A 16,050-nucleotide genomic window follows, 5' to 3' on the forward strand; every position below is an offset into this window, starting at 1 on the left:
GTTTGTATTCACCATATTCCAATCCTGACTTTTGCTCTGAATTACTGATGAGTAAAGGTACGGATGTTATTCAACATGCTTAACCTCCAATTACTTCCTCCTTGGGTTTTATTGACATGGGTATATAATTACCCCATAGCTATCATATCACTAATGCATTTTTGAAGAACAGGAAACGAAGCCAAGCTGTTCACTGATATATAGGCTATGCAATTGATGTGAGCCTTTGACAGTTTAAATAAACCTATTTATAAATTATCCAGTTAATATGCTTATAGGCCTTCATTATCATGATTTGTCATCAGAAGGTGTCAATTCCCAAACTCAATTAGTATTCGCTGATGAGAGCTTACTGGTATAAAACCTTTATATGATTTATTGAAATGTGTTCCTGTGTTCCTACTGTGTGAAGGAGAACTTTACACAGACCTACTGGATGCTTTACAATTAGAGTTAAAACTAACTCTAAGTTTGAATTTGCACCAGTTTGGCTTAGTTAACAAGTCTAAAAGCCCTAGATACATGATTCGCGTTTCTCCTGCTTACACTTTTGACAGTGTGTTATTTCCTCTTGACCGCATGGAGGCACTAAGTTTCCTCGAAATTCATACGAACTGTAACTTCAGCTATATATCCTGAGTTGTAGGATGGCGGTGGCAGTGGAGGCTGAGGCCGCGGCAAGATGCCTGGAAGAATCCTCGGATAGCGAACCAGAGCAAGAACATGGTTCTCCACAGAAGCTCATTCGCAAAGTTTCCACATCAGGTCAGATACGAAGCAAGGTAACGTGAAACTTTGATGAGTAACTTTATAATTCAATGCAAGGATTGGCAGATATGTTCATCCATCGGCTGTTTGGCTTGCTAGCTATGCGCGAGGCCAAATTATTCTTTTTTTTTTTTTTACTGCACTGTAATTACTTCTTCCAGTCATTCTTCCGGCTAACGTTGGCGATTATTTAACAATAAATTAGACTGCAAGCAACCTTCTGCAGCCTCATATCTAGCTAGCTAAACCAACATCACATAACGGTAACGTTAGCCACCTAGCAAGTTGTACTGGTAGAGATAGTACAACTAGGTTAGGTCAGTGCAGGAACAGGGTACGTTAGCAGCTAAGTAAGTTACTTAGCAGCCCAGCTGAGCGAGCTACAACCGGTGATGGACATAGGCTTCTAAATGTATGTAGTCTAGCAGTATTGAGTTCTAACTAAATGTAGTTGCTAAATTACCTCGGTACAGTATACATATTTTCTTGTATTCTCTTGTAACATTGGTTGTATTGCGATAAATCAGTTACAGTACCTAGCTCTAGCAAAGCAAGCTTTGCACTAGCCGGATGTTAGTCTCTGATACGGGCCAGCTGTTATACCCAGATTTATTTAGCCAATTTTGCAATTATCTTTTCGTAATGCAAGCCGACTAACTAGGCACCTCCATTCAACATTACTAATGTTGCATCATGTTATACAATAAGGATTCAGACCCTTTTTTTTTACACAAGCAATCAAATATTATTTTTCAGCTGACAGGAACGTCAGTCTTACATTTAAAATAGTTAGCTGGACAGTAGCCTGGTTTACAGAGTTAGGGTCAACTCTCGATCTGACTCATTAAATCCGACTTAAATATAATGGGTGCTAAAGTTTCAGTACCATGCACCTTCTGTTATATCAGTAAGGAGATTGTTTCCTTTGATGTGCGTAATATAATGTTGCATTATTGCATGTTGGCTACATCTACCATGTTTTTGAATGGTATTACCTGGGTTTGTAAATACATTGTTACCAAAGCTGGCAGGGTAAGGTTTAGCTATTTCCTCCATTGTGTTTGTTGTTACTGTCATGGTTGACATAATTTGACTTTCTTAAAGCCATGGCACCTGACAGTTCTGTAAGTCACAGTTGAGAACATATGGATCAGTGGAGCAACCAGAAGGTTAGAGTTAAAGAACCGCATTTAATTTGGGGGTTAATTTAAGATTTAAAACATCAAGGTAAAAATGGCAATAATCTGCAACTTCTGTCCTGCTGTCTTGATGACACAGCTATCACACAACTTGCCACACATCCACCTAACAGCATTCAAAGAACAAAAAGATTAATGCAAGTGTTTCGCGCACTATGCATGCACACCATTTCCGTCAAGAAAGTATCTGGGCTAGGCTTTGAAAAAGGGCAAGGAGACCACATCAGCAGTGACGGTAGCACTTAGGTTTTGAGTTTGAGTTCAACCAGTTGTAGTTATAGAGGACTCGATACCATCATTAATAGGATGGACAGCTTAAGGACAACCCTATTGGATATTCACAGTCCTGTGAGTCTCTCCTTCCTCTACCTCCTGCTAAAATGACTAACTTTACCTCTTATGGTGAAGACTTTCTGTCCACACAAACAGTTTTAGTCTATCATACATGGATGCTCTATATAAAATACAAAGAGATTTATATAATGTAATGCATTGTATTAATTTAGAACACGTACAAGGGGGATTTGAACCTGCAACTTCTTGTTGCAGTTAAACGCTCTACCACTGATCTACACCCACGGTTGGAAGTGTGTGTCAATAAATGATCATTGACACCAATTTACCGTCTAATCTCTAACATTGAAAAGTCTCTGAATTGTATGATGTTGTGACTAGCTGCTGCTTGGAAATGCTGTTAAAGCGACAGTGGACAGGTAGTTTAATTGCTGGCTCTCTAGTTCCCCCTAGTGTGAAGTGGAGGGTCATTGTATGTAACACTTTTGTGTCCCTATGAAAGTAAGCCTATTAATCCTATATTGCTGTCTGCATTTGTTGAGAGGAGACTCATAAAGTAGGGGAATGGTGCATAGAGGGGGGAAAGTGGCCTTGCTTCTCAGCAGCAGGATGGTGAATGTCCTGTGGCCTTTAGTATCGATTTGGAGGTGATGGTGAGTTATCCACCCACTCCATCCCCTTCAAAGTGTATTGATTTTTGTGTGTGTGGGTGCACTTCGGTGTTTATGCAGGGAACTGCATTTACCTGACTTCTTGTTGACAGCAGAGGGGAGTCTGCTTTAGGCTTATGTACCATCTCCAGTTTTGGCAACATCATAATGTTAGGCAAATGTAGCTCTTTGAGATGAGCTTTACAGCAAAGGAAATTGACCATGGCAATGGTTCGATACCAAACCCTGGACAGAAAATCCTTGAGTGAAGATCATGGAAGGTTCCAAGACATCCAAGGTTAGAAGGTACTTGCAAAACGTATAGTAAATTATAGGCTTTGTCAATACATGGCTGACTTTGTGAGTGCATATTTTCTGAAGAAATCTTATAAAGATTGTGTGGTTTGCTATGAATTGTTTGATATCCTTACCTTGTTTCCAAAGTCCAGGGTTGATGTGATGGGTGGTCCCATACCAGGGTTAAACAGGAATGTGAGAGGGTTGAACTCCTGACCATCCTTTTTTCTTGTCCTTAAAAGACCATCCTGAAGGAAGGGAAGTTAATGAAGCAGACCAACTCTTTCCAGCGCTGGAAGAGACGGTACTTTAAACTCCGTGGAAGAACCCTGTACTACGCTCAGACTGCTAAGGTTGGTACTTTTTTAATTCTTTGTATCATGTTATGTCTGTCTATATTGTAAGGCCATCGAGCTGCACTTTTTGCTTTTGATAGTCCTTTCAGTTGTTTGACTCTATTTTCCTCAGTCTATCATCTTTGATGAAGTTGACTTGACGGATGCAAGTGTGGCTGAATCCAGCACCAAGAACGTCAACAACAGCTTCACTGTGAGTCTCTCTCTCTCTCTCTCTCTCTCTCTCTCTCTCTCTCTCTCTCTCTCTCACTCTTTTGCAGGAACTCTGTCTTTGCTATCAGAAATTGGTAAAGGGGGGACCTCCAGGCAGCCAATAAAGTGTTTGCCTGTCCCTTTATGTGTTTTAAAGGAGGCTTCTTAGCGGCCTTCACCACTCCCCTCCCCCTAGCCCACTCTGTGGACTTGACGTGAAGACAGGAAGTTTATGTGAGTCACAGAGGCGGATGGGGGAGGAGCCTTGGCCCCTGTCTGCACTCAGAGCAAGGCTGCTTGAGTGGAGGGGCAGCCGATTGAGACAAGTTTCGATAGAGACACAGAGGAAACACTGAGGCAGATTTCTTGGACTATAGAGCAACTTAAGCAAAGACTGAGAGAGATTTCTTGGACTACAGAAAGACGGGGGAAGAAAACCTTATTTTCTACAGTCTGGCTCAAACGAACACTAAGGGAGATCTCCTGGACTACAGGCCAGACACTGACTTTTTATATCCTTTCAGACTATAGACCTGACAAACGGAATCTTTTATGAAGGAGATCAATATTTAACCACCACATGGACTGCCTCAAGACAATTTAGATAGATAGCTAGAGCGTGTCTGTCAAAAGTCCACAGCTGTCAGGAGGGAAGACCATTAAGTAGTCAGTGAAGAAACGACAAAGCTCTGTGCCGGGTTCTCCAGACCCAGACACGCAGGAGAAGAGCAGAGCCTGGAAAAATTGGAGAAAGAGGGGGAATACGGAGCCCAACCGGCTGGACTGCACCCTAGAAGTAAGGCAGAAAAATGTCTGGAATGACAGTGGGTGGGGGGGGGGGGGAAACAGAGAAACTAGTGTGTTTCCCAATTGGTCACTCAGTCCTCGTGTGCTCTGTCGGCCGGGTGGCAGCATGTGGCTTGAGTCATTATGGCGTTGTTTACGGTCTGCTATAGAACTTGCTGACGCTGGCCTGTTGTGTGTGCGCGCGCAGCTAGCATGTGTTTGAGTGTGTGTGTGTGTGTTTGTGTTGATTCTCAGTGATATCTGAGGCACACATGGGAAGGGCTCTGTCTGGGAATCCAGTACAGACCCAGATCAACGATTGGTGTTCCTCCTTAGCCTGGCTTCAGAGATAAAATGTGATAACATTGTCTCGAGAAAGGTCAATGAGCCTTGTGCAGCCTTGCCTGCCTATTCTTGTGTAACTGAAATATAACCCTTAAGTCATGTGACATGATGCATTGGAGTTGAGTCAAGGTTATGGTTATGCATATCTGCATGGGTTCCGGTGATATTGATCATGCTTGTTCTTCCTGGTATCTCGGCTGGAATATTGTCAACGTTTACAACCCGAATCCACTTTCTCCAGTAGCTCCCTTCACTTTGTGGCCCTTAATTCTCCCGTTCTTATCTGACTCAGCCTCCAGTCTAAGGACTATTGGATTTTGCACAGTTTCTCTAATTTCAACCAAAGACTGAATTCCTCTCGGCCATTTTAAGTATTAATAGGTTTGTTTATTGCGTCAATGCTACGTCCGTATTTGGATTCCTTGTGTGTGTGTGTGTGTGTGTGTGTGAGGAAGAGAGTGTGGTGTTTGCGGCTCTCTGGCAGAGGAAAGCGTGTGACTATTTTTATCCGTGTGGGAACAGAAGTGCCTTTGTGGAGCAGCTGTGGAGGAAGTGGATTGGAAGGCTGACGTCCGTTCTTTAGAACTCAACTTGACTTGCTCAGTTTAGTTCATAACTCAGTCTGATCAATTTACACGCAGGCACCCAAAATACAGAATTTCTCATGTACGCACTTAAGACGTCCTGTTAGCCAGGTTAGAACAAGCACTGCTGTCTCTGGTGGACTGGATGGGCTTCCTCTCTGTTTGCTGGTCACACGGCATTGCACAACCACCCACATCATTTTTAGACTCTTGAGTCTTTGTGTGTGTGTGTGCGTGTGTCCTGCCCCATGCCCCTGGCGGGTCTCATGGCATTTCTATATCTGGATGAGGCTTTAACTGTTTTCAGAACAGCAATTAAGTAAAGGCCAAATGAGTTCACATGACTAGGTAATTTGTCCGTGCCTTCTTCCTCACCCTCTAGTGTAAATCCAACACGTGCTGTTTTTGATCTCTCTGTCGCTCCCTTTCTCGCTCTTTCTCTCTGTACAGCTCATCACTCCCTGTCGTAGGCTTATTCTGTGTGCGGAGAACAGGAAAGAGATGGAGGACTGGATGGCAGCGCTGAAAAGTGTCCAGAACAGGGACCCCTTTGAGGTGAGATCAGGGTTCGTGACCTCAGTCTCCCCCTCCTGCCTTACGGCACTCTCTGACCGTCCCCCCTCCCTCTGCCCTCTCCTCCTCCCTGCAGTCTACCCAGTACAGCATGGACCACTTCTCTGGGATGCACAACTGGTATGCCTGCTCACACGCTCGCCCTACCTACTGCAACGTCTGCCGGGAGGCGCTCTCCGGAGTCACGTCACATGGGCTGTCCTGCGAAGGTACTCACACACACACACACACACACACATATATATAGGCCATAGAGGGTAGGGTTCCCATTTTTGGCAAATGTATCCAAGAAATTGTGCTTACTAAGTGGAAGAAATTCTTAAAAATGTACAAGAGCATTTCAAAGCTGTTTCGAAATTGCACCTTACAAAAGCCCTAAAGAGGAACTGGGGTGTGAAGCAACTGTAGTGTGTAGCCATAGCCTGACCCAGGACCCCTCTGTGGTGCCCCCTACAGAGCGCCCAAGGTAGTGTCGCACTGGAGAAGTGGGTTGCTTCGATCCAGCGATCTGTTCACTCAATACTGTTATATGATCTGCGGGGGGGAAGCAAAGTGCTGCGTAATGTTGTAACTTCACACTCCCTCGCAGTCTATGTAACTCTAGACACGTTGCCTAATGTAATTTTAATGACACAGCGTCTCTCTGTGATGGATCCTTGGGACGTTGTGTGTCTCTGTCTGTGTGACCCTCTCAAAGAGTACATTGCTAATGTCTACTTGTATCTGTAGGTCGACAGTACGTGTTGCGCTGACTTAATGCGTGTGTCTGTCCCCACAGTGTGCAAGTTCAAAGCCCACAAGCGCTGCGCGGTCAGAGCTACCAACAACTGCAAGTGGACCACGCTAGCATCCATTGGGAAGGACATCATTGAAGATGAGGATGGGGTAAGTTCAGAGGTCAGAGAGAAATGCTGTCAAGCCTCAAATCAGGAAACCCACGTCAACCATTCCCTCTTTTATTTTTCATACTTTTTACTTTTACGTTTTAGTGAAGAAACAGAACGGTCAGAACTTCCTCTTTGGTGCTATTGTCACAGGTTCAGACAGGAAATCCTTTTAATATTATTAGTTATAATTCATAATAATAATGATTAATTCATTATTCTTAATATTATATAAAATGAAATCAGCACTTTTCTTCCTAAACAAAGACTGATTAAATAGTTCAGCCAAACAAACTCCACCCTTGTCAACAATGGAAGCCGTAGGGCGCATTGTCTCCAGTCAACAAAGGAGCGCAGCACAGAACAGGGAAGGGCTGATGTAGGTGATAATGGAGAGGTAATGGGATGCTCGGCAAAAACAAGGGAAAGCTGGTGCTGTTGAACTTGACGTGTTCATTACAAAATGCCTGTGTGTGTCCATGACATGTGTTCCTCAGTCACAGCCTCATGTGTCATTCATGTGTCCATGTCTCAGATCTCTATGCCACACCAGTGGTTGGAGGGCAACCTGCCGGTTAGCGCCAAGTGTACGGTGTGTGACAAGACCTGTGGCAGCGTGCTACGGCTGCAGGACTGGCGTTGCCTCTGGTGCAAAGCCATGGTGAGCGGGTGTTTTGTTTTGTTGAGGGCTTGACCTAACTCATGATGTGTGTAAATGAGTAAGGATGTAAATGTCGAAGTGGCTGAAGGCTGTCTTCCCGATGTCCAGGTTCACACAACATGTAAGGACCAGTTGTCCATCAAGTGTCCCCTGGGTCAGTGCAAGGTGTCTGTCATCCCCCCAACAGCCCTAAACAGTATAGACTCTGACGGTGAGTACCAACACGCCTCCTCCACTCCCCAACATCTGTGTGCGTGCACTTGTGTGAGCGGAGCTGGTGCCTGTCTGTCTTACCATAGCATTATGTTGCTCGTCCCCCCGCCAGGGTTCTGGAAGGCCACCTGCCCCCCCTCGTGCACCAGCCCCCTCCTTGTGTTCGTCAACTCCAAGAGCGGCGACAACCAGGGCGTTAAGTTCCTGAGACGCTTCAAACAGCTGCTCAACCCCGCCCAGGTGTTTGACCTCATGAACGGCGGGCCGCACCTGGGGTGAGTCTGCTGGCGTGTGTTTGCTGGGCCCGACTGCTTGGTGTGTATTTTCCACTAACGTCTCAAACTCTTCCGTCTGGGGCAGTTTGCGGCTATTCCAAAAGTTTGACACGTTTCGTATCCTGGTGTGCGGGGGTGATGGGAGTGTGGGCTGGGTCCTCTCAGAGATCGACACACTGACTCTCCATAAACAGGTATGTTCACGACATCGTACATGGCACGCGCAGACACCTGCTCCCGCCATCGCCTTTGTTTCGTTTTTCCTAGCTGAGCAGGCGGTGCACTCTCTCTTCTCATCTCTGCTTCACGAGCCCCGTCTCGGAGACTGCTCACATTCCCTTCCTTTGTCTGAACCACACTGCCCTCTGCTGGGGGAGTGAGCCGCTCTTTAAAACAGAGGAATCTTGGCTCAGCAAACTCTTTATTTGCATGCCATAGGAATAGCATGTACCCTGCGGAATATGTGGCAGTTTGTGCCCCCCCCCCCCCCCAGCCCCTTGCTATACCCAAAGAATGTGCTCACAGTGTTCCCTATGTTGCGTGGCAGTGCCAGCTGGGCGTGTTGCCCCTGGGCACGGGGAACGACCTGGCCCGGGTCCTGGGCTGGGGCTCGGCCTGCGACGACGACGCCCAGCTGCCACAGATACTGGAGAAGCTGGAGAGAGCCAGTACCAAGATGTTGGACAGGTGAGAAAGATGAGCCAGCCAGACCAGGAGAGATGCTTTACAGACTACATATCAGTCAGGCCCTGTTGGAGCCTGTAGTGTAACCGTCCTGTGTCGTCCCACAGGTGGAGCATCATGGTGTACGAAACCAAGTTCCCACGGCAACACTCCACATCCACTGTGACTGAGGACTGCAGCGATGACTCTGAGGTACAGCCAGCCCATGGCCCCTGATGTCCCTCTCTGCCCCCCTCCCAGCTCAGTTCCAGTAGGCCTGTGGGTCTGATTCCTGCCTGGTTCGGAGATTGATGACCCTGACTCTCCTTGTTCCAGGTCCAGCAGATTCTCACCTATGAGGACTCAGTGGCAGCTCACTTGTCCAAGATTCTGACCTCAGATCAACACTCAGTGGTCATCTCCTCCGCCAAGTATGTCTGTCGGTCGGACCACACCGTACACTAGCGTTGTGCTGATTGTACTGTAGTATTCACCCCCTGTGAATGTGTATCTCGGCCTTTTAGTCTGTAACCCTCGTATGTGTGTTTGCTAGAGTGCTGTGTGAGACGGTGAAGGACTTTGTCGCTCGCGTGGGGAAGGCCTATGAGAAGAACACCGAGAGCTCTGAGGAGTCTGAAGCCATGGCCAGAAAGGTAAGCAGCTCTGCAATGTGTTTATCAGGTTGTATGAACCACTGTGGGGCAACTCGATTATCTTGCTATTCGAGAAAGTTTTTATCGAATTTCCCTCATTCAGTTGTTGACCATGTGTGAGTTAACGTTATCTAAACTAGAAAGACTAACGTTGGCTAACTAGTTAACTGGATGTTTACATGCTGTGAAATTCAATTCGGAAAATAAAGTGTGCTTGTTTTTAAATGTAGCAGTATTTTGTGTCTTGATGCTTTCCCATCAGCAGTAGCTCTGTGTTGTCAAAGTAGTGGTAGCTCACAAACATGCTTGAAATGATCTTCAATTCTAGAAGGTATGTCTAAAATGTACAGGTGTGCTAAAACATGAGTGGTTTATTTTCACATGTATTTGTGCATGTGCACTACTTTGTATAGGCCTAACTATGGTTGTTCTGGCAGTCCTATTGTTGCATGGCTGACTTGAGAACATGTATTGATTGGTGCAGTGCGGAGTGCTGAAGGAGAAGTTAGACTCTCTGCTGAAGACCCTGAGCGAAGAGGCTCAGGCCTCTACGGTCATGCCGGCACCCCCTCCTACCATCGCTGAGGAGCAGGAGGAGGGCGAAGGGGTCCTGGTGCCCCCGCCACATGCCCCCGTGGCCCCCTGCTCCCCCAGGACCACCTCTGCCATCTTCAAGCCCAGGGAGCAGCTCATGCTGAGGGCCAACAGCCTGAAGAAGGCCATCAGGCAGATCATCGAGCACACTGAGAAAGGTGAGGCATGGAACCATGGGAGTCAGATGGCTGAGCGGTTAGGGACTCGGGCTATTAATCCGAAGGTTGCCGTGCAAAATGACATTGTGTCCTGGGCAAGGCACTTCACCTTACTTGCCTCGGGGGAATGTCCCTGTACTTACTGTAAGTCGCTCTGGATAAGAGCGTCTGCTAAATGACTAATGTAACCACCATTTAGACTGTCAATACCCCCACCCCCCGTTTCCAGGCAGAGAGTTTACATGCTTTGCATGACATCCTCCACCCTTGACATTGTCCATAACATCTTGTCTAAGCGCTCACAATCTGTATCTCTTCCAGCTGTGGATGAGCAAAATGCCCAGACCCAGGAGGTGTTTGCTCTGGGGGCAGAGGAGGAGGAGGAGGAAGAGGAGGACGACGACGACCAGGACAAACTCTCGCTGCAATCGTCTTACAGTGGTATTGCCTGTAACAGCACCAAGAATCGCCCAGTCCGCAGAGGTCAGTTGTGGCTCAGTCTGACATCCATGAAGACAAGCCTAATGTGATTGTCGTTTCCGGCAGAGCCTCTCTCCTCTCTTGTCTGGTTGTTTACCCAGGTATCCTGCTCTTTGTGTCCATAGTATGTAAGACACCTTGTGAGAAGCTTATAAACAAGGGGGCCCTGTCATTGGGTAGCTCTGCATCACTTCCTGCCCAGACAGGAAGTAGAGAAAACATGCCAATGCTCAACACCAAGATTCTCTTTCCAAGTAAGACCATTTAATAATGCAATATTTGTATATTTTATATATATATATATATAACAAAAATAAAAAATATAGCCTCTCTGTGGTGTCTGGCAGTGTTTGAATAGGATGTTTGTGTCTGTTGTAGGTCTCCGAGCTGGAATATCTGGCTCTCTGGAGAGTAGCTCTGTCATCAGCAGACTGCTGGTGAACGCTGACCCCTTCAGCTGTGACCCAGAGAACTTGTACGCCCCTTTTATTGATTTCTTATGTTCTTCTTCTTACTTTACTTTATTTATTTTTTAATTAAGTTTCAAATTAATTTTTTAAATGGTCCTGTTACCTGCATAACCGAATATCCCCAATTGGGTTCAGCGGTTACCTTGGGCTTTGTTTGATTTCAGTGATTGTTACACTGAGAAATGTGTGATGAACAACTACTTTGGGATCGGACTGGACGCCAAGATCTCCCTGGACTTCAACAACAAGCGGGATGAGCACCCAGAGAAGTGCAGGTCATTTGGAACACTACTTTCCAACAGAATAGATGCCCTATATGTGCAACTCCACCAACTCCAGCAGGATGTGGGCTACATATTTCAGTTGTGTTTGTGTTTTGTTCTGGTTTCCGTGTGTGTTTGTGTGTGTGTGTGTGTGTGTGTGTGTGCTCAGTCACTGTTACACTGTGGGTCTGTGTTCAGGAGTCGCACCAAGAACATGATGTGGTACGGTGTTCTGGGAACCAAGGAGCTGCTCCATCGAACCTACAAGAACCTGGAACAGAAAGTGCTGCTTGAGGTAGGAAAAACACCAGGCGGCCATGTTGGATGCGATGGGCCTGGCCTAACACGGTTACCCATTCTTGACTGACTCCAGCAATTATTGAATGCCAGCTTTACCAGGGTGCTTGATAGAAAATCAATCACCAATTGACTGAAATGTCCAGTATTATTAGGCGCTTTGTTCTGAGTGTTTTGTTAGTTCTCGAGTAAGAGAGGGACAAAGAGAAGGATGGGATTATATTGATCTGACTGTCAGCAGACTGTTTGATTATGCAGCGGTGTGTTTGTGATTCCAGTGCGATGGGAGGCCCATCCCTCTGCCAAGTTTACAGGGCATTGCTGTGCTCAACATACCCAGTTATGCTGGGGGCACCAACTTCTGGGGTGGCACCAAGGAGGATGATGTAAGAGACTTGTCTGTTCTTGTTGCGTAACTGTCCCTCTATTGTCAGCTGGTTGCAAGGCCCCTAACAGACTAGCATAACAAGCTCATCTCCTCCCTCACAGACGTTCACTGCACCTTCGTTTGACGATAAGATCCTGGAGGTGGTGGCTGTGTTTGGCAGCATGCAGATGGCTGTGTCTCGGGTCATCAACCTGCAACACCACCGCATCGCTCAGGTACGTTGCAAAGGAGTTGGGGCTGGGGTCAGAGATGGTACAGAATCTGCTCAAATGAGACCGCACGATTCCTCCTGAAGTTGCTCTGGGTAAAAGCATCTGCTAAATGTCCATGTCTTCTGTCAGTGCCGTACGGTGAAGATCACCATCCTGGGCGATGAGGGGGTGCCCGTGCAGGTGGATGGGGAGGCCTGGGTACAACCCCCAGGATACATCAAGATCATTCACAAGAATCGCACCCAGACCCTGACCAGAGACAGGGTGAGGACTGCTCCAGTGACCTCACCCACAAACATTCACAGGATACACAAAGTCTGTCTTGCTTATTAGTAATTTGATTATGCGTACATATGTTCATGTATAACTAATTTGCAACCTGCACAACTCACAAACGAACGCCACCTATTTCACACAATATAAATGCTGAATAACTAGGATTTCCTCTTGCCTAGTGGACTGAAGATGTATCCCAAAATTCCTGGTGACTGAAAGGGTTTGTGTTATTCCTCACGGCAGGCCTTCGAGAGTACATTAAAGTCCTGGGAGGACAAGCAGAAGTGTGAGTTCCCTCGCCCACAACCGCAGCATGCACTGCAGCCAGAGACCGTCTCGGAGGAGGAGGCTTCCCAGATCAACGTGTTCGGCCAGGCCGCTGGCGCCCTCATTCACAGGTAAGATGCTCTCACATAGGAGTGCTTTGGATAAAAGTGTCTGATACGTGAATGAAATGTAAACTTGTGTCTGGTTCCAGCATCCGTGAAATCGCTCAGTCCCACCACAACATGGAACAGGAGCTGGCCCATGCTGTCAACGCCAGCTCTAAGGCCATGGACGTGGTCTATGCCAACTCCAAGAGCTCAGGCGTAAGTAACGGGATTCAACCTTACCTAACTTGGATGTATGCTAAAGCAGGTCCAATTTAAATAGTTTGAAAAATTGTATATATTTTTTTCCTCCCCCAATATTCCCAGGGTCTCAATTGCAGTGTTGTGGTTCAGATGGTCAGTAACGTAAAGGCTCTGCATAGTGAGACAGAGCTTCTGCTAGCTGGCAAGATGTGCTTGGTAAGTCTGTTCTTCTCCCACGTACATGCTGTACGTTTGGAGGTGTGACTGTGTCACCTGACTGCCTGAGGTTGTGTGTCCTTCTCCAGCAGCTGGACCCCCCTCAGAAGGAGCAGCTGAGCGGAGCTCTGGGCAGCGTGGCCCTGCAGCTCCGCAGACTGGTGGACATATCCTGGCTGTGCCAGCTCATCGAACCAGGGGACGACGAGGTACACCTGCCTCCACTCTCTCGCGTCCGCAGCTCCTTCACGCACCGGCCACTGTTTCTCCGTAGCGGCGTGTCGACTCGGCCATTAACGGTTTTGAATTTTTTACTCATGTCTACAGGGAAACCTGACGGATTTCACCAAGCGAAGCCGCAGCGCTAAGTTCCGCCTCGTGCCCAAGTTTAAGAAGGACAAGAACAACAAGAACAAGGAAGCATGCGCCACTCTCACTCTGCCAGGTAGCATCTTCCTTTCTCTGTCTTGGTCCCTCTTTCTACTTCCGACCCTCCAATCCCCCCCGAAAATCCTTCTGACAACACTGGGTGAATTGATTCGGGAAGATTGCAAATCAAAAGATCCCACCACTTTGATAAATCACGCTCGACAATTTCTGACGTCGCCACAATCGTCTTGCACGCCAACCTAAGGTTAGTCTTTCTGATTGGCTCCTAAAATCAATCAATCAATCTCTGGCGCAACGTACGTGTGCCCCAGACAGTGGTGCTGTGGGCGATTCTGTTGCGACCTTGCCTCTCTCTCTGGTGTCTATGATTTGGGTCTGTCTCTGAAGCACTTCCTTTCTGCAGTGCACCAGTGGGGCACAGAAGAGGTGGCCGCCTGGCTGGAGCTCATCTGCCTCACAGAGTATAAGGAGATCTTTATCGGGCACGATGTGCGCGGTGCTGAGTTGCTGCACCTGGAGAGGAGGGACCTCAAGGTAGAGCTCACACCCACCTGCTGGGCCTCTCTGGGGGAGGGGCTTCTCACTGCTCTTGGGCTTTGTGATCTCTCTGTGCGTGTGTGTGCGTGCGCGCGCTTCAAAGTAGCGTTCCCGCGATGACTTGAGATGATCGAGGAGGAAGTGTTTTTTTATTTAACGTCTGTGTCGACTCATTGCAGGACTTGGGGGTGACGAAGGTTGGCCACATGAAACGTATCCTGCAGGGTATCAGAGAGTTGAGTCGCAGCAGCAGTGCCAGCGAGGCCTAGGCTCCCTCTTGTACGCCTGCCTGTGCTGCACCAGGAAGAACAACCCCTGCGATGTCACCGAATCCAGCCATACCGCCCATGCCTGAACCAACCCCCCCTCAACAGGACCAATCAAGCTACAATACCTTAAAACGATTCTCTGTCTTATCCAATCAGATTCTACAGCAGTGCCTTCACACACTTTCTCAGTGTCAAGACCGACCACATGAATCATGAACCAAACCGCCAGGGAATAGGTTTGGAGGGGAGGGCCAGGAAGAAATTACAGGGAAGTCAAGAGGGCTGATGACTAGGAACAAAAGCCTGATAAACTTGTTTAACCATAATGCCTGATCAACAAACCAGCCCCAGATTCAGCTGGACTGTGATAATGGACCAAGTGGCACCTGAACCTTTAAACCTGTTTGAAGTCAGGAGCTTAGAGACTGAACAGGGAACCCTGAGCTTGTTAGCTGAGCATTATGAGCTGTAGACCTGCCAGAATATATAGCAGACACCATAGATTTATCTATCATTTCCACTGACTGGATCAATTCTAGAAAGAGTTTTGTATTGCAGTATATATTTATTACATATATTGTACCAGATGTGTTATCCCAGTGTAAATTGTTTTACTAGGAATTGACGTGGGATGCCAGGAAATATGCTCCCCAACAAAAAACAAGACTAGAATAGTCTGAACTTCAAAGATGAGCAGTGACAATCTTAATGTACATATAATTCACCTCCAGCTTTTTCCCCGGTGTCAGTAATTTCTGTATCTCTTTGTGTACTGTCAATGTTCCCTGGCCTTTTTATTGATTTCAATATCACTACCTAGATGGTGCCTAAGGGTTTGTGCTGCATCAATACGATGATCCAAATTTTTCCTGGAGATTTTGTTTTTTTGGAGTAGCAAGGGCTTCTTCTAGTATGGGGGAATGCCAAACTCAACAACGCCTTGTTACTCCCAGCTGCTTCATATCAAGGCTCAGGATGTGTGAAGTCTTTTTGCAAAATTTGGTGTCAAATAGATTGTAGTGGGTCTTGGTCACATTTCCAACAATAAATGCGGTCATCAGATACCCAGTGGATTTAATGTTCTGCCCTGTTTCTTGCTGTGTGGCAAGTTTATAATCTGTTCTCTGTTTTTGCTTACAGGGTTGTGTGAGATGTTTTTTATGGTCATATCATTTCCATTTGTACAACCTCCTGCAGGGTTGTACTTTTTGTGTTGTCCATTAATGAGAACTCTCTGGTAAACAGTCTACAGCCGGTCCCAGTATTTATTGATAATTTATAAGTTAGAAGTAATACTGTATCCTACACCTGTCTTACTTTGTACATAATCCCAACCCAGTGCTGTAAATATGTCCGTTTTGTACAGTGAAATACCATCATCCTATAATTAAATGTTTGTTTGTGATTCCGTTTATTTTTCTGGTTCATTCTGAAGACAGCAAAGATTGAATAGTGTTGTCACAAGCATGGGGGCAGCTCTGGTGTCAGATTCTGACATGTGTCAATATTTAGAATCTAGTTAACTATCAAAC

General features: G+C 46.6%; 1 protein-coding gene across 5 annotated transcripts; it reads left to right on the top strand.

The window, feature by feature from the left end:
- The first annotated feature begins 626 nt into the window (after positions 1–626).
- Positions 627–15,923, top strand: LOC134029276 (diacylglycerol kinase delta-like). 5 transcript variants are annotated; one of them, XM_062473350.1, is made up of 30 exons: positions 627–782; positions 3,451–3,561; positions 3,677–3,757; positions 5,922–6,026; positions 6,121–6,253; positions 6,823–6,929; positions 7,464–7,589; positions 7,698–7,800; positions 7,915–8,077; positions 8,163–8,271; positions 8,625–8,764; positions 8,869–8,953; positions 9,077–9,171; positions 9,294–9,393; positions 9,878–10,145; positions 10,467–10,628; positions 10,751–10,879; positions 11,004–11,100; positions 11,260–11,370; positions 11,557–11,653; positions 11,934–12,041; positions 12,145–12,258; positions 12,385–12,519; positions 12,775–12,929; positions 13,010–13,121; positions 13,230–13,322; positions 13,412–13,531; positions 13,650–13,767; positions 14,116–14,246; positions 14,429–15,923. In XM_062473350.1, the coding sequence occupies exons 1-30, from the start codon at positions 648–650 to the stop codon at positions 14,516–14,518; spliced, it is 3,633 nt and encodes a 1,210-aa protein (XP_062329334.1). In that variant the 5' UTR covers positions 627–647; the 3' UTR covers positions 14,519–15,923. The 5 variants fall into 5 exon arrangements, with proteins under 5 accessions (XP_062329334.1, XP_062329335.1, XP_062329333.1 ...); XM_062473351.1 differs by having other exon boundaries at positions 747–765; XM_062473352.1 differs by lacking the exons at positions 627–782; positions 3,451–3,561; positions 3,677–3,757 and adding an exon at positions 3,998–4,552.
- Positions 15,924–16,050: the final 127 nt, after the last annotated feature.

The sequence above is a fragment of the Osmerus eperlanus genome, chromosome 11 (genome assembly GCF_963692335.1).
Source record: "Osmerus eperlanus chromosome 11, fOsmEpe2.1, whole genome shotgun sequence".
Taxonomy (NCBI): Eukaryota; Metazoa; Chordata; class Actinopteri; order Osmeriformes; family Osmeridae; genus Osmerus; species Osmerus eperlanus.